Source organism: Ciona robusta, chromosome 3 (assembly GCF_009617815.1).
Source record: "Ciona robusta chromosome 3, ASM961781v2".
NCBI lineage: Eukaryota > Metazoa > Chordata > Ascidiacea > Phlebobranchia > Cionidae > Ciona > Ciona robusta.
In genome coordinates, this window is record NC_143237.1 from 1,286,582 (window position 1) to 1,310,509 (window position 23,928).

The 23,928-nt window shown below is 39.1% G+C and overlaps 4 protein-coding genes across 7 annotated transcripts in view; 1 reads left to right on the forward strand and 3 right to left on the reverse strand.

Annotated features, from left to right (window-relative positions):
- LOC149737485 (zinc finger homeobox protein 4-like) overlaps positions 1-13,929 on the forward strand; it is a 28,695-nt gene extending 14,766 nt beyond the window's left edge. For 2 of the 3 annotated variants that reach the window (XM_089875200.1, XM_089875201.1), the window contains exons 12-35: positions 163-348; positions 459-671; positions 2,323-2,457; positions 2,799-2,900; positions 3,168-3,257; positions 3,560-3,674; positions 3,843-3,907; positions 4,166-4,288; positions 4,652-4,751; positions 4,832-4,905; positions 5,215-5,323; positions 5,587-8,634; positions 8,870-9,045; positions 9,258-9,455; positions 9,758-9,968; positions 10,249-10,686; positions 10,944-11,098; positions 11,265-11,344; positions 11,430-11,575; positions 11,794-12,066; positions 12,333-12,436; positions 12,516-12,587; positions 12,826-12,893; positions 13,090-13,929. In XM_089875200.1, coding sequence (XP_089731326.1) covers positions 163-348; positions 459-671; positions 2,323-2,457; positions 2,799-2,900; positions 3,168-3,257; positions 3,560-3,674; positions 3,843-3,907; positions 4,166-4,288; positions 4,652-4,751; positions 4,832-4,905; positions 5,215-5,323; positions 5,587-8,634; positions 8,870-9,045; positions 9,258-9,455; positions 9,758-9,968; positions 10,249-10,686; positions 10,944-11,098; positions 11,265-11,344; positions 11,430-11,575; positions 11,794-12,066; positions 12,333-12,436; positions 12,516-12,587; positions 12,826-12,867 — 6,255 coding nt within the window. In that variant the 3' untranslated portion in view covers positions 12,868-12,893; positions 13,090-13,929. The remainder of the gene's footprint in view (positions 1-162; positions 349-458; positions 672-2,322; positions 2,458-2,798; positions 2,901-3,167; positions 3,258-3,559; positions 3,675-3,842; positions 3,908-4,165; positions 4,289-4,651; positions 4,752-4,831; positions 4,906-5,214; positions 5,324-5,586; positions 8,635-8,869; positions 9,046-9,257; positions 9,456-9,757; positions 9,969-10,248; positions 10,687-10,943; positions 11,099-11,264; positions 11,345-11,429; positions 11,576-11,793; positions 12,067-12,332; positions 12,437-12,515; positions 12,588-12,825; positions 12,894-13,089) is intronic. The other variant, XM_089875202.1, reaches the window with a different exon arrangement.
- A 103-nt stretch (positions 13,930-14,032) lies between these two features.
- On the reverse strand, positions 14,033-15,647 carry LOC149737486 (F-box/LRR-repeat protein 8-like). The gene has a single exon (XM_089875204.1). It carries the CDS (start codon positions 15,644-15,646, stop codon positions 14,492-14,494), a length of 1,155 nt encoding a protein of 384 aa, XP_089731330.1. The 5' UTR covers position 15,647; the 3' UTR covers positions 14,033-14,491.
- Positions 15,648-15,703: 56 nt separating this feature from the next.
- Positions 15,704-18,364, reverse strand: LOC149737487 (uncharacterized). Of its 2 annotated transcripts, none has more exons than XM_089875206.1 (2): positions 18,087-18,364; positions 15,704-17,718 (listed from the first exon to the last, which is right to left on the reverse strand). In XM_089875206.1, exon 2 carries the CDS (start codon positions 16,340-16,342, stop codon positions 15,896-15,898), a length of 447 nt encoding a protein of 148 aa, XP_089731332.1. In that variant the 5' UTR covers positions 16,343-17,718; positions 18,087-18,364; the 3' UTR covers positions 15,704-15,895. The 2 variants fall into 2 exon arrangements, with proteins under 2 accessions (XP_089731332.1, XP_089731331.1); XM_089875205.1 differs by having other exon boundaries at positions 16,362-17,718; positions 18,087-18,238.
- Positions 18,365-18,374: 10 nt separating this feature from the next.
- Positions 18,375-20,819, reverse strand: LOC149737488 (mitochondrial intermediate peptidase-like). The gene has a single exon (XM_089875203.1). The coding sequence runs from the start codon at positions 20,572-20,574 to the stop codon at positions 18,499-18,501; it is 2,076 nt and encodes a 691-aa protein (XP_089731329.1). The 5' UTR covers positions 20,575-20,819; the 3' UTR covers positions 18,375-18,498.
- Positions 20,820-23,928: the final 3,109 nt, after the last annotated feature.

Genomic DNA, 23,928 nt, shown 5'->3' on the forward strand with positions numbered 1-23,928 from the left:
TTTAATATGAGTTAATTGATTGAGCCTATATCAGCCACCCTAATCAACGATAATGTAACAGCCGCATACTGAGGTTGTATGCGAGTTATGGCCGCACCTCGAAAAGGCTTATCAGTGAGACTGAAAACGCTGGGAAAGTGAAATGAAGGTTGTTTTTCATAGGTAATGATGGCAGCTGCTGCATCAAGTATACAACAGAAGCTAGCCTCGGCGCAGTCATCTGAAGCGGACACAAATACTCGGCATTCGGTACAAAAGCAAGTCGAACCAGAACCTGCACGCCAAAGTCCCATGTGGAACCGAATACTCAACTCGTTGGAAGAAAACAACGGAAGGAGCACCTTATCTGTAAGTTAAAGTTCGTACTGTGGTGCCATGCAGGCACTGTTATAGCTACAAGCCACATTCGGTAAACACTTAAAACATTCCACTTGTTGAGAGCTATTAATAATGTTTAGTTTTTAAAGGGTCGCTCCGGTGAAGTAACGTCGTCAAAGTTATTTTCCTGCGGTTTGTGTGGAATTTTCGGCTGCGACGACTTGATCGATCTCGAACGTCATCTTAGGAAGACACGGCACTGTGACGTCATAAACGATGTGGGATCCAGCGAGTGGGTAACGAGAAGTCCCCGGGAAGGGTTCGTCTGCAAGCTCTGCAAATATGCAACACCGGTGTGTATTCAATGATCTTGTAATTTGTTCTTAGTGGGTGAGGTGCTGAACTGCGGCACGCCATGGGGCCTGAGATTTATACTAGAGTTGCCCTGTTACCCCCAATTCCAAGATCTTGGTATTTTTTTAGCACATCTAGGCTACAGCATGGTTAACTTAAATAGCAGAGCACGTTGGTATGCAGCTGATAAACTAACTAATTACTTTTCCATTTGCAAACCAATCTCCTTAATCAGCGTTTGTATACCACACCACGTTAAACCGCCTACATGGTTTTTCTCTCTGTATAAGTGTGTTTGCCTGATGGACACGCACCGACTAACAGCCTGTCAATTCAAACGATTTTAGGTTAATGGCGCCATTTCTTTGTAAACATGGCGAACTGGGTGTGTGGCCCGGTGCTGTGAAAATCCGGCCTGTTGGCGGTCGAGGCTTTTAGTGTGACAAGCTCGGGCGCTTAATTAACGCGCTAATTGACGCAGCCCCACTTGCAAGCGACCTTTCTGTGGTTTTTCACCTCTTTTAGCGACGCCAAGGCATAGACCGCGCTTTCACGTACATAACATCGGGAATTGTAATCAGCTGCGAAAGTGGCCGCGAAGTTACCGACCGAAGATAACAAAAATAAACTTGCTTTTTTATCTCGACATGTATTCAGCAGTGGCAGGTAAAGCCGCCACAACCGCAGCCTATACTTGCTGATAAGATGTCGATCAGTTTCGTTGCAACTGAAGAACCAGGCTTTAAGCGGAAACTGTTAGGCCAATCAGTATTCTGTGTTGTGCCCGTGCCTGCGGCGGCGTCAGTTAATTAGTTTGGTTCATACAGGTTTATAATGACAATTAGTAACGCCTAATCAACAATTTCCCCTCCAAGGCGTATGGCATCGTTGCCATACCGTGCGGGTGCTTCGATTACAATTTCACATCACGACGCAATCGCATGAATGTTTTATCCAAGCCAATTTAGAACGAAGCTGAAATCCATTTTCATGCTTGCCGATGTTGCCAATGGTGTAGCATTCCATGTAGCGCGTTTAAATATAATGTCAAACAAATCTGATAAGCGACTCGCCGTAATACATAAATACAAGCACTCTCTACGTGCTGCTGCATTCCTTAAGCTAGTAAACACGAGTTACTAATTCGCAGCAATTAGCTGAGAACCTGCTGACGACAGTTGACGGACATGAGTAAAGCAAACACGTCGAAGCTTCCACTCAAAGCGCCCTTTATTCAACCGCTTTACTCAGCGATCAATTCATTTCGTTGTTGAATAAGCAATTAGTCAAAAAATCACTCCCGCGTATTGCGATTGGCGTTAGCGTCACCGCACAAGCCCGCTTGAATGTAATTAAATTCCAGAGAACCACCGGTTTTAATTTTGAAATTAATTACTCGTCCGCCATTGATTTACAGAAGCAGTACCTCGGGTTTAATTATTAGTCCGCTTCGTTTAATTAAGGTTTCATACGTGAGCGAATTGCGATTATTAAAATGTGTCGAATTCGCTCCGGAACTTAAGGAACTTGAAAACTTGATAACAACATTGCGACTGATTATCAGCCAAACCAAGTAACTAATGAAATTCAATATCCATCTCGACCAACTCAACCTTGAATATTGGTTAAATAACTTTGAAATAATTTCAGCTCAAAACCAACTTCAATCTGCACTGCAAGACCGAGAAGCACACGTCGAAACTAAACCTTATCGCTCATGTAAGAGAAGGCGGCAGCATCACTGAATGGATGATACCATACATTGTTTCCGGGGACATAACACAGGTAAGAGCGTTTAAAAAATGTACTTGGTCAAATTGAGGAATTTAACTAATTTATTCTCGCGTGGTGGGGCAACGACAGTATAACACGGGTGTTCTGTGTCATACACTTTGTGCCCGCTTACGAGTTGCCACGTACGAAACTTTTTAAGTGATTATTTTTTATTTATGGCTGATAATTTGTAGAACCCATGAGGAACCATCGAGTTTGAGCAGTTGGGTGTCTTGACCAGGGATAGCAGTATCGAGCCTTGAACCCGGTATCCTCTTGAGTCAGGCGCTATAACCACAATACGCTCCGCGAATAGGCCATATAGTTTTAATAATTAAGTTTTAATATTTTAGAGTGTTTCCTGCAACACTTGTCGCTTGGTATCAAGCAGTCTCGAAAAAATGAAACTTCACATCGTTTCGGACCAACATCAAGGAGTGCTGACTGTTTGCCAGGTAAGCATGCTCAATCGTTGTGAAAATTTAAAACACCGTAGATTGGGGTAAGATGGTCCATCTTTATCTTCTCATTCTTTTTACCGGCACATTCGGTAGTAAACAAAGAATATTTAGAGAATTATATAACAGTATCCTAACGAATTCAAAATAGCGTTGTTAGTTGTTAAAATATCGACCAGGAAACGCTGGGCATGATGATGTAACGCTACCCATCTTACCCACTGAACTATATTTTTGCTAATAGAAGGATATTTGTTGTTACAGTATCTTGATGCTTTGTTGAGAAGCCACAAGGAAAAAGATTCGGGAGAATTTAAGATGCGTTGTTTGGCTTGCAAGGAGTTTACAACACAGGTGTTTAACTCAAGAATATGTAAAATATCAATTATTATGGTGAACATATTGATTGAAAAACTACCGTTTATTATTCACCATATACGATACAATTATATCATTTTTTTGGGGGAATATATGTCCAAGACAAGATTGGAAAGACAACAGTTGATTTCGATATACGTGTTATCAAGTTTCTAAAATGGCCGGGACGGAATAGCTTGGTGACAGCGACTAATTCACGTTAATGTAGAAAATACGTGCATACCCAAAGTTGGCTATAACTTACCCTCGAACGAAATCCATAATTTCCTTTTTCGCAGCACGTGGTTGAAATGGTGAGTCACATGCAGTCTGTCGAGCACCAGAACCAACTCCAGAGCCATAACAACCCACCGATGACGACACTACATGACGTCATCGCAGTAGAGCCACTAGGTTAGCATCGTTAATTATCTCCATTTCCCCGGTTACTAATATTAACGCTTATTAGCCGAATTTAAGGTTTCCAGTTTCTTTTGGTGTAAATTTTAAATTGACTCGTGACTAAACTAATGCCCCCATGTTTCACGTAATTGCTTTAACGTCACCGATTTTATCTCGCAGACGTTTCCATGACGGAAGCCAATTCAAACGTGTCACGTGATAAAGAATTACCCAATCACGATCAAGTAAGTTTACATGTACTGTATCTTGACTTTATTTGAGACTTTTACTTGAGTAGTTTTCACCTGTAACGTGTTTTAACAAGTGTTGTTACAACAAGTGTTATTTTGCGACTTATTCCTATTTCTCCGTTGTTTAGTTAATAAGACCCCCCCCTGTATTTAAAGACACAAATAAAGCTTTTTTAAATGTATGTTATTGGGTGTCTAATAAATTCTGTCCATGATTTTGAACATTTTTAATATAAAGTTCCTATTTTTAAGGCGAAGGCAGAAAACGTACAGTGTCAATATTGCAACTATGCAAGTAGCGACCAGGATCGAATGCGACTTCATACTTTGACACAACATAACTCACAGCCACCAATCAAATGTCCAATATGCCAGGTAAACCAACGTAGTGTAGACTGGGGTAAGATGGTACATGTTTTCATTCTCTTTTATCGTCCTATTTGGTACAAACAAAGAATATTTACAGAATTCTAAAACCGTATCCTTGAGACTTTAAAATACCGTTGTTATTTGTTACAAACACGATTGGGAAATATGGGACATTATGTGCACGGCATCCTTGTTAACCTGTAGCCATAGATAGTACTATAATAGTCCCATATGTCACGGTCACGTCCAACCGCGGTTTCGAGTTTGTCACGAAGCAACCAACGCCCTAAAACATTTTGCTCCATTTCACCAAAAATTCCATTTCTCACGTTTCGGGCGCCATTCTAAAAATAACTCTATTTCCTACAGGACGTGTTGAAGGACACAGTTCATCTTCAACTTCATCTCGTCCAAGTTCATGGGAAACCCCCGAATCCGAATAATAATTGTGACGTCACAGGTGAATCAGGTTCGTGGAAATTATATCATGTCCTTTTAACCTCGAAAGCTCGCCACATAAAAGAATCACATTAAACCTTTTCTCCTTAGGCGACCAAAACTCAAACAGCGCGGATTGTTCGGAAGGAAACAACAACGTAGATAAGGAAGCACAGTCAGCAGAGGTAAGCTTACAATACCCGCTAACAATTTAATATTCAAATTTTAGTAACTTGAGTAAAACTAAAAGCACGAATATATTTATGCTCGCGCGGCGTGGCACGACAGTCGTTATAACATTGGTGTTTTGTTTCATAAACCTTGTGCCCACTTACGAGTTACCACGTATGTAACTTATTTATCCTCGCATGACGGGGCAATGATATTTCTTATAAAAAGTCTGTTCTGTTTCATACACCTCGTGCCCGCTTACAAGTTACCACGTATGTAACTTTGTGGTTAAATATTTTTAAATTATTTTCTCAACTTCACAGAGAAAAGTGGACACCTCGTTGCCGATGAACGAGAATATGGCTGGAATGGAAGTACAAACATTAGACGTTAATTCGAATTCGGAAAATACGACCGAGACATTACCAAAAGGTACGTCTGCGTTTAAATGGTTGTTATCGGGAATATTTATATAGTACAGTGGGGCAAGATGGGACACCTTGAGAATACGGTTTTATAATTTCTTTTATATAATATTTTACAACTTTTAATTTTTTTTTGTTTACTACCAAATCGGACAAGAAAATGAAATGAATGGGTGTCCCATATTTCCCCACCGTACTATATTTACCTTATTTTTTGCATTTACCGGATTTGTTATCTTTTTATATTTAACATAATTTCGTGCATTACAGAACCGCCCACATCGGGAGCATTAAAACCGCCTTATGCTTGCAACCCATGCGAAGTTACCTATGTTAACGAAGCGGATCTCTTCCACCATCTAGCGTCCGAAAGCCACAAAGAAACAATCTCCCGGAACGAAAACAAATCAGAATCTGCTTTGAATGATCTCGATCTGGTGTCAAAATCCTGTCCGGATTTGGTTGCTTCTGTCAGCGAACAAGTTTCACGCGGAAGACTTCAAGATGTTAGGTCGTTATTCGTACAAAGCAAGTCAGGAGAAGCACCTAAGCATAAGCGCATCCGTGTTCGTTCTTGCCCCCTCGACAGCGGTTCCAGGAGCAGAGCGTGTGAACATCTACTCTCAAAGTATGGGCTTGAGCAAGCAAAGCATTATGTAGAGAACAGAAGTCCAGAGAACAGAAATAAAGCGAAGAGTTGGCGATTGGAGCAGAAATGGGGAGGCTCTGTAGACGATAGTTGTATAAATCAAGAGATGTGGTTGGCCGATTCAAACACGAAGGATTCTTGCGATAACCACACGAATGGTGGTGATAATTGTGAACAGCAACAAAATACAGATTCTCATCCAAAACCTGAGGAAGTCTCTCCAGAAAACGACGGTGAACAGGACGCCCAGCCTTGCAGGTTTTGTGGGAAAGAGTTTACTGGCTTGTGGGTGCTAAAAGCACATGAAGAAGTCGCTCATGGCGTCTGCGTGCCGACCAACGCTATACAGTCTCTCGCTGCTGCATACACTGACCAGTTCAAGGAAAAGAATGACCATAAGTTGGAAAATGGCAATACCGATAATGCAGGAATCGGCGCTGTTATGTCGCAAAGTCCAGAGCCAAATACCGAAACTCCAAATACGTTTGCACTGCCAAACAACTTGAACGGTGATGCGTTGAAAGAGACTTCCCTTCAGCAGCAATTACAACAAAGTATGCTAGTCAAAGCGATTTTAAACGCGCAACAAAATGCTCAAGACCCGTCAGAATCCAAAGCTGTGAACGAACCAAAACGGCAAATGTTTATGGGCGATCAAAACATGTTTTCAATGAACCTCTATTCTGCTTTACTACAAGCACAAGCACAGGCAGTTGGTCTCACACCTTACCAGCTTCTGGCTAATGCAGCTGCTGTACAACAGATACAGCAACTCAGTTTGGCAGGCGGAGCACCAGGCTTCCAGGTACCTGATGAAATGTCTGGTAAATCTCCACTTTTCAGTCATCCAGCACAAACTGGTTTGGACTTGTTTCAAAAGCAGGAGCAGATGAATAAGATGCAGGGAGCTCCTCATTTCCCACCCCAACACCAGAACAACGCTCATTCGAGCACCGTTGAAATCCCGATCAAACGACCTCGCACTCGAATCACAGATGAGCAGTTGAAAGTTCTTCGCGCTAACTTCGACATAAATAATTCCCCGAGCGAGACACAGATAGATGACATGGCATCCCAAACTTCGCTGCCACCAAAAGTTATCAAGCATTGGTTCCGGAACACTTTGTTCAAGGAGCGACAGCGGTCCAAGGACTCACCATACAACTTCAGCATCCCACCTCTGCTTAGTCTGGAAGATGCTTATAGGACACAACCCGAGAAGCAGGAGACTCCAGCTCAAGATTCGACAGCACCCACCACAAAGGATCAAGAAAACACAAGCAAATTAAGCAGTCCGGATAAACAGAGTTTTGAAGTGAAGACTGAGGTCCAAGACTCGCTTATGGAAATTACTCCTCTTCAAATTGACGAAGGTGAACAACCTGACAGCAACGAGAAGAAGGAAAACGAAGGCCTGCTCGCACAGAATGTAAATACAGTAGAGGCGCAAATGAAACAAGAACTATCGGAGGATGTTTTAAGGACGATACGTGTTGGAGGAATGGAACAAAAGCAGCTTCCCCAAGCATTGTTCACTGATGCCCTTTCCCTTGTGCCATGCCTTCCTAGTGTGTTGGATAAATCACCCAAAGGCAACGGGCAGGAATTTCCACAGGATTCCAAATCGAGTCTGCCCACCCTACATCCATCTTTACCAAGTTGGCCTCAAAGCTTCTCTGAGGGATCTTCATTCCTGGACACTTCGTACGAAACTTCTTCATCGTCGCATGGATGCAGAAGAACCCCAAGAACACGATTCACTGACTTCCAGCTGCAGGTACTGCAAGAGTTCTTCGATAAGAACGCCTACCCAAAAGATGATGATTTAGACAAGCTGTCCAAAACACTTGACCTGAGCACTCGTGTTATTGTTGTCTGGTTCCAAAACGCTCGCCAAAAAGCAAGGAAGAACTTTGAGCAGAGCCAGCAGCCACATGTAAATATATCACCGGGACAGCCAATCCAAGCCACATCGTACCGACCAGTATCACCTGTTGTAGAAGAAGCGATCGCAAAAGCTCGACTCCTTACCCAGGGTAGCAAAACTGATTTGGACAATTTTGTAAGGAAATCAATGAATGAAGTCGGAAAAAACATTCAACCAAAAGATAAGCAATCTCCAAGCTTACAAGAATCTTTCAAAACTTCCGCACGAACACCTAGCAATGACAGCAACCCACAGAGTCATTCTAGAACTTCATCAAACACAGAAAACAAAGAAAAGTCAAACTTTCCATGCCAGGTTTGTGACTTATCCTTTGCTACAATCCCACAGTGGCAAGCTCACCAACAAGTCCATCTCGCTGCCAACGTCGCTTCAGTGTTCGGGCAGTACGGCTTCATGTACATGCAAGGGTTAATGGGCGATGAGCAGAAAACCGAAGACAAGAAGGTGGAAGAAAAATCTGTCAGTGATTCGTGGTCCAACAACACAGATAAGTTGGGTTGGAATGGCCAACAGCCATGGATGAAACATAGCATCGAACAGAAGTTGCCAAATCAAGCAAGAAGAATCTCAGATGACAAGGCGAGCACTATTCGTTCGCGATTGGTCACTCCACCCATGGGAGGAGCAAAGAGGAAAATATCAACTTCTCCCACTCTCTCTCACTCCTCCTCTTCCTCCACAAGCCCATCCATGGTTCAGAACAGCATGATGCGACAAAAAGGTAAGAATCTGACCAAAGAATGTATCAAACTGTCATCTTATCACATTTTTTTTTAATTTTTAGAAAATTCAAGTTGACATTGTTAAAATGAAATTAAAATGCCTATTGATTAGTGCACTGTAGACAAATCCAGTGTAGATCTGTTTACCCTGTCAGGTGTATAGCTCAAATGACCTAACAGAATGTTCCAAACAGTATTGTAAAGACTTATTGCTCTACTATTGTATCCATGCAGGTGCGTATATGGATGAACGGGATTCACTTGGTAAAGACCCAAAAAGATTGCGAACAACAATTACTCCAGAACAATTGGAATATCTTTACCAACAGTACCTTGTGGATTCGAGTCCAAGTCGTAAAATAATCGAGCAAATATCGGAAGCTGTTGGTCTTAAAAAAAGAGTTGTACAGGTGAGATATGCATTATAATATAATGTAATTGTATAAAATTATAATATAATTGGTCATCTGGTTTAAATCTTTGATACTTTATAATGTAATGGCAAAAACCTGCCTAAATCCTAGGTACTCTGACAAGGCATCACCCATATAGTATAGAAGCATGATCTAAATATTTACCAGTTAATCAGAATCTATGGATGTTTTACACATTTTAAATGCAGGTTTGGTTCCAAAACACTCGCGCCCGGGAAAGAAAAGGCCAATTCCGTTCGTCTGTAGCAAGATGTTCAAGCGGGCAGGTTCAGTACAAATTCTGCCAACTTTGCAGGATGGTGTTTCGTAGCAAGATTGAGCTGGATACTCACATGCAAGTGAGACACAACGAACATTCTTCCAAGGATGAACCTGCGGACAAAAAAGTGAGTTTATTTTACTTTTAAGTTAAGTTAATATTCATCAAATCGCAACTGTCTGTTTTTAATAGTATACCTACCTAACCTGCCTACATTTAATTCTGCAAAACCTAACTACATCTAACTGCTACATAACAGTAATAACTATTAACTAGTGTAACTATGTATATATCCTATACTTCTTCATTCTTTACCTAATTTTACCTAAAAAGGATAAAATTTCACCTACTGTGATTATCATTATTTTACAGACTTATTATTATTTCCAGACTTATAATTATTTAATTCTGTAATTTCTATACCCACAGATGCGTCTCGCTATTGGTTCCCCCCAACTTTCTCAATCTCCATCCATAAACAGAGACACGGTTCAACAAGATTATAGAAAATTCGACAATTCTCCTAGTTCTAGCGACCAAGGAAACAAATCAATGCACAGCATGCATGAAAATGCTCCATCACCGATGCGCTTGCAAAACCAAACACAGAAACCAAAACAAGAAAATAATTTCCTAAAAGGTAATGATACACATCCTAAATCCACTACCTTCACTTTAAAAATTGTTTGACCCGGTTGCCTATAGCCCAGAGGTTGTGGGTTCGAGGCTTGGCACTGCTACCTCCTGTCGGCTTATGTATCCTTCCAAAACAATAATCACCCACAAAGTTACATATTAATATATAGTAACTCGTAAGCAGGCACAAGGTGTATAAAACAGAACACCCATGTTATAACGACTACCTCCACTAAGCAAGGATAAATAAGTACAATTTTCACTTTTCCTTGTTTTTTGTTCAGAATCCAATTATAATGCTGACACAGCGCGAACAAATCACATCAACAGTTTGAAGCAATTGTTTGGCGGCGCAAATGCGAACACGCCCTCCACTCTTGATCTGCAACAAAAGCTAGCTGCACTTTACGCATCTAGAAAAGAAGTTTACCAATCCATCGACCCGAGCCCACTACTTGCTCTGCAGTTGCCGACATCGAGCACCGAAACAAACCAGCAAATTGTTCCACGATCCAGCGAAAATATTTCAACACCACCTCCAGTTAACTCAACATCCCAGAAAAACACATCAAATATTGCTGTTTCATCTAAAACCGGCAATGAACAAAGCCAGGATAAATCTTTTCAACAGGATATATCGGCTACCCACCAGACTTCTGACACTGCTGCAATTTCTCCTCATTCACCAACCAGCAAGCAAAAGTTCCTTGCTTATATGAATGGTAAGTGTAACAGATATTACTGTAGAGTAAGATAGATACCCTTAGCAAATAATATTTCATGTCCAGATGGTGTTTTTAACAATAAATAATACTCTTTTAAAGTTGATGAGGGTTACATAATTCTGTAAATAATCTTTGTTTACTACTAAATGGGTCCATAAAATAGAATTAAAACAGTGACGCTCTTTCCCCAACCTACTATATTTTAATCTTTTTAATACAATAGGCATAAGTGTTATGGCTTTCTTTATTATCAGAAGGCACCTACGCGACTCCAAAGAGATATCGCACACAGATGACATCTGTACAAGTTCGAGCTTTGAAGAGTTGCTTCCGCTCGTACAAGACACCATCCCTTACTGAGTGTGAAGTGCTGGGCAGTGAGATTGGATTGCCTAAGCGAGTTATTCAAGTAAGTAAGACCAAAGATCTGCAATTGCTTGTAACAGTGTATGAAACATAACACCTGTGTTAAAACATTTTTTTCATTGTCCTGCTCTGCAGTAAACAAGATACATTGTTTCAATATAATGTTATTAGCCTCACAATTTGCAACTAAAATAAACATCCCAAAACAGGTTTGGTTCCAAAACGCGCGGGCCAAGGAAAAGAAATACAAACTACAGAATCCAGATTGCCAAGACAAATATTCTGACCAGTAAGTTTCATTCTGAACAACTTTTTGGTCATTTTAAACCAACTTGGTCATTTTAAATCTTTTAACGCTCATACATTTATCATAGGAGTCAACTAACTGAATGTCCGACATGCTTCCCAATCGTCCGATTTTCGCTCGCTGCAGAAGTGAGAGAGCACGCCTTCTCACACATCCACCTACAACAGCTGATGAAGGGTTCCGACTCTGGATTAAGCAATGAACCAAGACATAGTAAGTTTGTAGTATATCTTGTTATAGAGCGACGATGACATAATTCTAACTTCAGGGGTGTCAGGGTAGCTTCTCACCATAATTTTTTAAGCGAAGGTGATTGTTTTGACCCCCCAGCTTTACATCCTAATACAAAAATGTAACTGTAATTTAACAATATCCTAGATGTAATTTAATAAAGGTGATGCTTTAATGGTGACATAATGTATCTTTTACAGGTTACAACAGCAGTCCCAGTTCTTCTCATGGTAGTTTCGATAACTCTTACATGGCAGACCAGCCAATGAGCGATACACAACACTCTGAACAGTTTCTGTTCAATCACGCCCAAAGCAGCGCCGCAGAACCTTCCAGTACGTCAAGTCTGACACCAAGCTCTGCTGAATACAGCTGTGCGCAGACGATGAGTCGGCTTTCGAGCGCCGAAAGCTTAAACGCCGCAGATACAGCGATGCATGAAGCTTCAGGTTCAACAACACCAGATAAAGAAGGTTGGTATTGTGGTATTCAGATGTGGAACGTAAGTCCTGTATTCTATGTGGGTGAGGTCGTTGTAGAGGACCTGGGACTTTGGGCAATTTGGCCCATTACCCCAACACCCAGACAGCTTCATATTCATGCCAATAGTGCGACTCTAGCCTGAAACCAATCTGCAACACATAGTCCTGGTCTAAGTGTTGCCAATAAATATTAGTTGTTACATATGCCCATGTAAAGTAGCCTATATTCAGATATCCGAACATATTTTACATAACAGAAGCCGATCATTCCTCTGAATACACAAATGCTCTGATGAGCAACCCAGCGTTGTTGCAGCAATACCAGCAAGCTGTCCAGAAGATGATGACTGGCGGCAACGAGGTAAATATTGTATTTCGAAACTCTTGCTATTTCTGTTCGAAACCTGTTCTGATTTGTAAAATAATTGATTTACCTGCAGGTTATAAACGATGCAGATGCCCAAAGCATGCACCAGGCAAGACTACAAGCTTTTCAAAGATCGCTTTATAAGGTAAGTAAATCTATAGCGTTGCGAAAACTCTATGTTGTGTACGTTAAGTGGTTATGTTACATTCATTCATACTATGAACATAAGTAGTTTGGATGTTGTTGGGAAATAAATGGGCCAACTTTTGCCTAAATCCTAGGTCTTCTGGCAAGCACCTTGCCTAAATAGAATAGAACAAAAGAATTGAAGGATAGCCCAGATTTTAAATTAAAACTTTTCATTAAAATATTTTTTTTATTAGATGTTAAACCTTCCCCCCACATCTGCCGCTGGAGGTCGATAGAGAGTCTTCGAATTTCCGCACAACGAGTAAGTACAATACTTATCTTTTTTTTGAAAAAACTATGTAATAGGTTTTTTACCATCTACAGAACCATAGCTTTCTAGCTTTATTGTTGTTTTTTTTGCAACAGTGTAATGGGTGAATAATATCCACATTAATACAATCTGTAAAGATACTTATTCAGCAGCAATGAACACCATCTAATTAATCTCCTCCTTTCAGCTGTGTTCCCGTACTGCATCTTTTGTTCCACTTCTAAGTTTCACCTTTGTACAAAGAAGTATTCACAACAGGCACAAGCTACAATAACATATACAGCAATGAATTCTTTACAAGTTGTCCCCCTTCTTCAAGTTAATGAAGTTTCCACATTCTGCATGGCAGAAATCCCACCAATCAACACATCTCTTATATACTGCAATATCCCAATATAATCTGCCATTGTATAATATCTGAGTATTGCAGCGACATATATTGCTTTGTATTATTGATTATACCACCAATGTGTGCCGGTAGACAAGTATCTGCAGTATAGACAGGCCGAATAGTATCGCTTTTATTTTCTACGCAGTATCATCTATTTCTCAGTTTCTATTTTAGTTCTGTATTCCTCGTAATCGGTACGAATTTCACGCCCCATGACTGCGATTAAGTGTTCCGTCCAATTATTTCGTTGCCTTTCTCACATTTTTTTTAATCCTATTTTTTCTTTGGAATTTTCTCGTTTCGTCACCAAACATAGTTGTTATCGCATCCATCGAGATGCATCTGTCGCTCGTGCCTTATTATGACAAACTCTTCAATTTTCTTTTACAATTCCTCAGCAAAATTCCAAATGCTAAGCGTCACCGCCAACAATACGCGATGTCAACTTGTTTTTCATTCATTTCTTTGCCTTACTTTCCCAAAACCATGTATTTTTTTCTGCTGTACTTTGTTGCCTTCACACAGGCCAATCTTGTATACTCCCTGATTCCAGTGTCTCATGTTACGTTTGCGTCTCACCGAAGTGAAAATAAATGAAGTAGATGGTTAATAATAAATGGAGCTAGTTCATACAAACTTGAATGCAATTAATTTAAAAGTAACTTTTAAAACACACGTAATATGTTCTCCCGCATAAAATATACTTACATATAGGTGTAGTGGTATCAGCCGAAAAAAATATAATATGCTTGTTAGGTTTTATTTGTCAGTGTAGGCTGCAGCGTGAGACTTAATACTTTCATGCATTTGAAAAAGTAATTAGGTACTTACTATTTATAATACTGCGCATGCATAAAAAAATTGCAAAAAATTGAAACAAAATGGACGAAAAAGCGACAAAGTGTAAACTCACCAGACGAATAGTTTTCCCAATAAATGGTTAAAAGTAAGGCACAATGGAACATGCATGCAAAACCAAGAACTTAAGCTGAGCGTGGCACTTGTGAATACTGCAAAGTAAATGCTACATTCTGTACGTTGCGTAGTAAAGGCTAGAGATTCTTTACGAAAATGGAAACATATTAAAATAGGAAAACACATACATGAAATGAAGTGCAATTAAAATGAATTAAAATAAAATAAAAACAATTACAGAATACTTTAAATGTGCAATAATGCAGCTTCATTATTATTATGGCTACAGTTCAGTTTCTTCATCTGGTGCTGTGGAATACAGAGTGCTGGTCTTTAGGGTTCTTGTCTTTTTGATTTTATCAATTACTTCATCACTTAAGGTGCAGTAACAGTGCAGTGCTTCAAGCTTTGAGCATCTGGATACCAAGTCTAAGAGTGCAATGTCAAGGCCTGGTGGAGCTTTACGTTTTATATCCATGCTAGTGTGAAAAGAAAGATATTTTAGGCTGGAGGAAAACGTTACTCCGATATGAACCAGTTCATCAGTGAGCCAGCCATATACTTTTAAATGTAGGGAAACTAAAGGAATTCCTTCACACAGCAAAGGTATTATAATGTGGTGTGGCATGGAGTGGTGAAATCGTACCGTGACTTCGGCACCGGGCAGTGTCAAGGAGAAACGGTGCCATGCCTCACGTGGTATCATCTCATTGTACTTGTCACTACGGTTGCATAGGAGTGAAATTCTTTTTATCGCAGATCGATCTTCTGCACAGAAAGCTTCCAAGACCCCAGCATTCACACAGTGATAGAAAGTGTGCAGCTCTGTCAGTAGTGGGCAGGACTTGACAAGCTTTAGAACTCCTTCCGGTGTAACATTGTCAATCAAACAAGAATTCTGAAGACGGACGATTCGCAGAAACTGATGTTGGGATGCGATGATTGAAAGGAGATCGTTGTCAAATGCAATATTGCACTGGTTCAGATCAATGCAGCTCAAATTAAAAACAATTTCCGACGAAGGTTTTCGAGAAAACAGCTTTTTTAGCTTGTCTAAAATAACACTACCATTGAAACACAGTGGGTTCAAACCGGTGAAATTAAGCGTAAACTTTTGCAGCCTTTTCTTCTCCAAGGCAGTTAGCTCATCTATCACATAGCAAGCTCTGTCCCTGCTGATCTTTTGGCGCTGGTTAAGAAATATCTCAACTTCCTTCAACTCATTGCAGTATTTCTCAATAGCAGTCACGGCAAGACCCTCGCTGTCTACATCTGTGTCAAATTTAAAGAGAAACCGACTCCATAGCGCTGGGTGGTGGAAACAGTCCGACCACCATTTACAGACGAGACTTGTGTTTAAGCGATCGTTCATTGGTAAGTAGGAGTAAACCTCTACAAGGATGTGCTGTGGTAAAGAAGACCATGATAGATACTCCATGGCACAAAACTTTACAGGTTAAGGTACAAATTAAACTCCTACTCCACCAGACACATATCTGTTCGTAGAAAAAAAAAGCATTAAAATTGTTGATAATTGTATGACAAGAAAACAATGTATTAGGTAAAGTAGTGTAAGAAGTAAAATTGAAAATAGCAACCTTAAACTATGACGCCTTGGGAGTTCGTTATTTAAAAATGTTTTCTAAAACAAAGATAGTAGCTTAATATTTTAGCCGAAGTAAAAAATTTATGGCAATCTGAAAAGTTTAAGATGAGAATCTAATCCCATGTTCTTGGATCCTGCATCAGGAGTTTTGTTCCCAATATCATTTGATGCATCTTCAGATCTTTGCTGCATGTAACCTATGTATTGCGCGAGAACACTTTCGCATGCAGTCTCGCATTCACTTAAATAATCCAAGTCCAGATCTAAATGTTTGTCCAACTTTTCCAAAGCTGCAAAGACGTAGTTTTCACGCGATTCATCGCTTGCAGATTCTTCTGCGAATTCCTCTCGTAGTTTGTCCTTAACTTTATTCACAGCATCCAAGTTTTTCTTTGCGATCGCGTGATGCAGGTGAGAAATATTTACAGAATTTTGTAATTTTTTCGGGAAGAGAGATTTGAATTCCTCCAAGTTCATGGAGAAGGTGTTGCTCTGAATGATTCTCTGTTCCACTTCATTTAAATCCATCACAATGTTCAGATCTTAGCTTAATAAAAGCACCCAAATCAATATAAAATGTTATATTTGATCACTTTAGTATTAGCGATATAGGCTACTATAGTAATATAGGCTAGACCGCTAGAGAATACAATCTATAAAACTTTACAAAAAGTGAATACATAATGATTGAACTAAAAACAAGTAAAATAGATAAAAAAAAAACAATACCATTACATGGCAAGATGAAAGTGCTGAACTTTGGTGCTGTTTTAATAATTATATATTTATAAACATAACTGGAAGATGGAACTATGAATAAGTATTAAGACAAAACGTATGGTGTGTAACAGGAGACATGTTAGAACTGTTACCCCATCCACAAAGCCAGCATGTAAAATTTAAAAAAATAAAAGCCACTACTTCTACTCAATAAGTACTTTAGCAATACACGCAGCATTTGTAAAATAATATACAGCAACAACAAGCGAAAACATTACAAACAAAATTAAAAAAAAAGTTAAAATCAGAGAAAATACAGGAAGACACAATTCATTTATCGGTTATAGAAATAAAAATTTTGCATTTCTTGGCATTCATAGTTCATTGATGTTCTTAATCATCATGTTCATCACTGCTTTCCTCTTCATCTAATGTTGATGTGCTGTCTGGGATATCTGTGTTATTGTTGTATGTAACTTCACCAGCTCCAACTGGACAATCCATCATTGCGCGAGTGTTTACAGTAGTTTTATTGCCAGTTACATTTTCCTCTTTCGCTAAATTGTTGCTTTTACCCATATCAATTATGATGTTACCACTTATATTAGAGTTGGCAAACTCAACAGGTGAAGAATGAACCTGGTTTAAACCTGGAATGCTTTTGTTTCTTGTGCCAACTATAGGACAATGCTCAGGAAAAAAAAACATTATTTCATCCACCTTAAGTTTACCATCTGTGCTCGAGATGAGACATTCCAACCACTGAGAGTCAAAATTATCTTCATTATTTAAACATGCTAGACTGAAGTTAATTTGCTGGGTGTAACCAAGAGAAAAGAGTTTCTTAAAGCTGATTGCTTTTGAATCTGGATTTGCAACCAATTTCTCATGCCAGATGCGAATGCAGAGATTTGGTGAGTTTGGTCCCAATCCATCCGTTACAACAAATCGACCTTTTGCGATTTCTGATCCACCATGAATCAGGTAATCTTTCATATGGTAGTCTGAGAAATTATCACACAGTCGGACACATACACAGTAACCGTTGGCGTACGGACGGTAAATTACAAAGTTGATAACTTTTTTTATCTTCATTCCGAGAAGAAACGCAATCCAGACATACAGTTGGTAAACAATTATAGAAAACATGATGATATCTTAACAGAAAATTAGTTCACCTAAATCTGTAACAACATACAGATACAGTATTAGTAAAAAACTACACCAAGTCTTCAGTTACAAATAACAACAAAAAGTTAAACAGTTAAAGTAATGACTAATGATGGTCAGGTGGTGGCATCCAGCGTTAAATTTGGTTAACTCTGATTAAAGGATAAGCACAACTATTGCATCATAAATGCAGTGTAAGAAATCACTCAACAGTTCTGTTTTACACACCTCATGCCTGCTTACAGTTAACTATATAATGTAGATATGTTTCTATAAGGATGATCTTTTTGAGAATTATTTGATTTTTTGAAGAGAGTTAAATGAACCAAGTAGCATTTTATTAAAAATAATATGAAATATGAAGATCTAAAATTTATCTCACCTACAAATCAGGGGTAAATTTAAACATCAGGGTTCACTTAATGCTACTCCATGTATTTGTACTCTGTCTATGTGCCAGATGCCTTGGATCAGTTAGATGTCGCTTGACATTCATGCAAATAATTTCTTCTTAAATTGTTTAACAACTTCTAAACGTATCAAGCCTAGGCAGATTCATTTCTCGTGGTTTTTGGTTTTGATTTGTTTGCAGAAATCATTTATTGTATACTTTTATCCATACGAGCTGACCAGATTTCAAATTCATTACCAATATTATGACGACCCTATATCTGTAAAGTAAAATAATAAGTCTTTAGAATTAATTTGAAGATTTCACCACAAATAGAACTTGGCCCATTCACGAAAACATCACAATAACACAAACAAGATCAAAATCATAATGATTGCTGTTTTTAATGTTTTACATTTATATCATCAATTAAAGTATCAACCAATGTTTCAATATTGAATGTCTCCTGCAACATATCTTGATACATCGAGATCGGATCTTTGCCACCACCATGTTGAAGCATGGTTTGTGTGTATCTTTCACCCATTGCATGATTTAAAGGGTCACTTTTGAAACACTGCGACCAGAGGCGTGAAGCTACAGCACGAGACATAATATATGAATAATATTTTGCCCCATATGTTGCTAGGTGTGCAAACCGTAGATGCCAAGCAGTGTCTTGCACATAAGGCAAGCAGAAATGCTCCTGTTGTATCTGTTGCACAATTTTGCTGGTGGATTGTTCATTGTTGACACGCAGGCCATGTAGATCTTGGTCCATAATGGAATAAAATACTTGAGTTTGCAGTTCTGTGATTTGGCCCACTTGTTCATACTGGCACATTAGGTTCATAAGGTCCTTTGGCATTGGTTGTCTTGTCTTATAGTGGCGTGCAAAGGTTGAAAGTATTCTTGGATCTGAGGCAAAGTGTTCCATTAGTATAGATGGGACTTCAGCAAAATCAGTGGCACACCTTGTACCAGTAACATGCTGGTAACGTGTGCGAGCCACCATGGAATGCATTGCGTGGCCCATCTCATGGAACAAATTATGAAGAGAGGTTGGGGTTAATAGTGTTGGTTGATTAATAGTAGGAGAATTCAGGTGAAGCATTAGTACAACTATTGGGGCTTGATAGTCACCGTTTCGCAACCTACGACCCCCTCGTATCGTGAAGTGACAATCTTGTAAAGGTTTCCCTGATCTATAAAAGAAATCACAGTAAATATACCCAAGAACAACATTCTGCTTATTGGAGACTGCTAGTTTGACAACATCTTTACTCCAAACTTCACCCTTTTGAGTGGCCACTGGGGCAATGTTAACCCCATAAACTGAATTAGAAAGAATGTTTAAGCCTTCCATGCAATCTCCAAGGGAAAAGTATTCACTGTACACTGCTGGGTCAACAGCACATTTAGATTCCCTTAATTTATCCATATAGTAATAATAATCCCATGGCATAAGTTCTGGGCTCGATGCAACATCTTTTTGTTTCAATATTCGCATATCATTAAGTTCACTTTCAGTCAAAGATTGCAATTTTTTGGACAGTGAATGCAAAAATGAAGAAACTGCTTCTGGTGTTTTCGCCATTGTAGATTTGAGGGCACGCTGGGCGTAAGTTTCAAAACCTGCAACTTGCGCCACTTCTCTTCTTGCATGCAATAGTTGATGTACAACTGCTTCAAATGATGGATTATCATAATAGTAAAGTCTGTAAGCTGTTTCTCTAACCATTTCATCAGGATGGTCATTAATCAACCCATTAACAACCACATTATCCCCAGATACGTTAAAATAAGGCAGTATTCTTTCAGGAAGCTGAGATTTTGAAATAGCAATTGGTGAATGCACGCTCTGCAGAAACATGGAAGTTAACTTTAATATTTCTTCATGAAGTTGAACAGCTTTTTGGCGGTCTTTATCGGGTAAATGTATTCCACTAATTTTAAAGTCAAACATAAACAGGTCTGCAACTGTACTTGTTTCTTCATCAAGGCTGGCCATAATTTCTCTATCATCAGTAACTCTGGCCAAAGCTTCGTATAGCTGTTTATTTGTATTCAATTCCTCCACCATTGTACCAATACTAAGATGGGCGCCTGCAGCAGCATCTGCAAACGCCGAATTGGGATGAGCGCATCTCACAAAGTCGCATAAGTCCGCAACTCTGCAAAGTGTGTCTGACAACTCGTCGAAAAGTAAAATAGTTTCTTTACCAGGCTTTGTAGTGATTACTTTCTCAACTAACCGCCATGATTCATCTACTGCTTTATCTTTAGCTTTCCTAAACCCTTCAGGAGATGTATAATGTGGAACTTGAAACAAGCCAACGTTTTTTGTCCATATATCATACTTTTCTGACACCACTGAGTTAAAAGCCCCTCCCAATGCTTCCCATGTGCTAACCCTTGCAAGGTTTATCACATTACCCCATCTAGCTTCCAGCAAACTTGGCTTAAACAGCCTTAACATAACAGTATCAATGCAATATCTAAAGTTTAAATAAAGATTAGCGCATTACATTTAAATGAAATATGCCACAGCGAGACCAAGGTGATCCTAGAAATACAGATACTTGGTCACAAGGAGGATAAAGGCAAGAAGTCTATAAAATGAATGTTATATAAAGTTATAAAATATTTCAAATAAAAGGTAAATGTAACATTGCCTAAATACAGAAGAATGACAACTGCAAAATTATTACTACCACAAAGAGAAATATATATATTATATTTATATCATAAAATGTGAAACGTACCACATTAATTTAAAGCCATTGCATTCCTTCCATATAACATTTCATTTTATTTATAAAATGTATAACCCTCTTACTACAACATTGCCGCCATAAATGGTATACGCGATGACTATGGACTCTGGTTCATCGTGTAAATGTTTACTATGGCTATATAAGTAGTTGAATTGTTATCAACATATGACGGAAAAGAGAGCCCAGCAATAATGAACGGGCACGTAGTGTTATAAAATAATTTATATAAAAACATGTGTAAAAACCAATTTGTACAACACTTGGCAGTCGCTTGGACCATGCGTCGAATAGCAAATTTACAATAATCAACACTGTCGTCGCGCAGTAGTTATGTAAACTTAAAAGTTAATATATATTAATATATGACATTTAACTAAACGCAAGGTTCTTTCTAAAAAATTAAAAAAATTGCTGTGTATGTTTTACCAGGGCTTAGCAATTAAATCAAACAATCGCTACTCAAATACAAGAAGACACAATGACATATGGAGACCTGACGTCACTTTTCCATGACGCATCAAGAAACTGACGTCATGCCATTTAGCCAAAAAGCAGAAAATAGGTTCTGTTGATATTTTATTTTGCAACCAAACGAAGTAATTACACAGAAATAAAATGAAAGAGCCAACTGTTTATTTGGAGCTTCTGCAAAATAAAAACATGATTAAAATACCTTCATAGTTTTTGTGGCTGGCGTTGGTGGAAAGCCACTACGGCACGACAAGCCCCCAGCCAATGGTAGTGGGTTTCTACTTAGGTGAGAAACCCTTGCGGGATGTTACTGTCCACACAGGTAAAAGAAACCCCAGAGACAAAAACAGTACAACGAACGCACGTAGACGATGTGCAATACAAATAGACACGTCGACAAAAATACAACAACAGTACAATGAGTGTAGAAATAATGTACCAAACATGCAACAAACACAACAGCTTAATCATATAAAAAGGGGACGCGGTTAAAAGGCAATTAACGCGGGCATGATCATTGAAACATCTTCAAAGAAAAGATGGTTCAAATCCTGAAGGATAATCATTTGCAGTGTACATTAAATTTATTGTCCGACCACAAGAAGTCGCCAAGCTGGTACCGCGATACTCTCGTCGTATTTTAACACAACACAATAACGTTCGGATGTTACGCGCTGCATCGACCGCTACAAAACTGCGTCAGGTTGTTACGAACCGCATTGACAGTAATCTAGATCCGAGCGTAGCATCACTGGCGGCGACGTCCACGCAACAACCTGACCGTTAGGTAAACTTAATCAAAGCTGACGTAACCGCACCGAACAAAGGGTCATGACAAAGCTCTGACCCACCGTATCGACGTCGTAACGTAATTGTGACGTGGCCATCGTCTCAATCACGCTACATCACGTTTAAATTTATAACGTTAGTCATAACTTAACGCGTTACAATGTATTAAATGGTTTACTGTCATATTTATTCGCATATTATGCTGCGTGCAGATATTACTAGAGTATTTGTGTACCAACACAGCGTTCTCACCAAGCGATCAGGACAAGACAAAATCGTTGAAGGGTTTGATCTTTGTAGACGAAGACAAAATGTATAGAGCGGACAACAACAAAATCTTATCCAGCAAGATGTTCGCCATAGTTTCATTGCATATATTTCAGTGACATGCAAAATGAACTATAGCAGTGACTGACTAAAATAGCTGGCAACATTAGGTCCAGCAGAATAAAGTACAGCAGCACAGACAGACACATACACATACACAACATATATACAACTCGTATAAAACCTCAAACCCCAAACCGTGTATCCTTTATTGCTTTATTGGCGTCTTCGTCTTTGTTCTTCAACTGCAAAAGGTAAGTGGCTACGTTACAATTATACGTAATAGTTTAGAAACGTGCAACAAAATTAGTATAGTTCTACATAAGTTTATTCCACATTTAATTTTACTCTACAGCGTTATTGTTGATTGCTAAATATAAACAAAGATATACAATACCTTGCGCTTTCCTTCTGCAGCTTTATTCGCCGACTTTTCCACAAACATACAATCGTTACGTGTTGGTGTATATATTGCTACGTCATAATTACCTTCATTCTCTCTTTTGCCCCATGGCCCACTTGATCCTCTGTGACGTCACCTCCCATGTTCTGTAAATTTAATTAAAAAAACTCTTATTCAAGGCAAAATTAGATAAGTAACAAAAAACATACTTACGAAGTGGGTTCTTCTGTTCCGTCATCACCACTTCGTGACGTCACATCATCGATGTTTCTAGAAAATAGCTTATGTACATAATAATGTCAATTGTGATTTATACTTTACCAGTTCTTTAATCTGCTTCCTTCGCATCCGTAGCGCAAATATAGTTAGAATATACAAGTATTGTGCCTTGCAACACCGAAAAACGCTCATGGGGCCCCATGGAAAAATAGCGAAACGAAGGCGTACAACAAACTGCATTGTGACGTAGCAAGCGCGTGTGTTAAGCTATGACGTAACAATAACGCTTGCGATTGTGTCGAATTGTGACGTAATAAACATAACAAACACAGCGATTGTGGCGTGACGTCGCGAGTGAAGTATATTGCGACGTAATAAAGCGGGATGCACCTTCGCGATGTCTGAAACAAAGTGTGTTAAGATTTATTTAAAGGTAATATATAAAAGTAATATACAAGCAAGGCACAAAACTTAGCATAATATTATTGTTTATGTTGTAGAGAAATAATAGAAATGGATATTGTAGTAATACAACAAGTTAAAGTACGTTATCACAATATAATACTGATGTAAATAAATAGTATACTTAACTCAAGTTTTGCAAGAAAACTCGTTAAAACCTTCCAACTTGTAACCTGATGTGGAACAAACTTCATCTAAACTGAAACGTGGTAGCATTGTGGAAGAGGCGTTTTATGCGCGGAGCAATCAAGGCGGGCGTAATCAGCTGGTGCGAGACGACAGTCACTTGAGCAATCTGACCAATCAACTTTAAGGATCGGAGAGCGGGCTGACTGTGACGTCAGTTCAACCTTGTGACGTAACAAACTAAGTTCACAATGGTTCG

Coding starts and splice junctions, on each gene's coding strand:
- LOC149737486 (XM_089875204.1), bottom strand. CDS start 15,646: ATGGAGTATCTATCATGGTCTTCTTTACCACAGCACATCCTTGTAGAG.
- LOC149737487 (XM_089875205.1), bottom strand. CDS start 17,683: ATGTTTTCTATAATTGTTTACCAACTGTATGTCTGGATTGCGTTTCTT.
- LOC149737488 (XM_089875203.1), bottom strand. CDS start 20,574: ATGTTAAGGCTGTTTAAGCCAAGTTTGCTGGAAGCTAGATGGGGTAAT.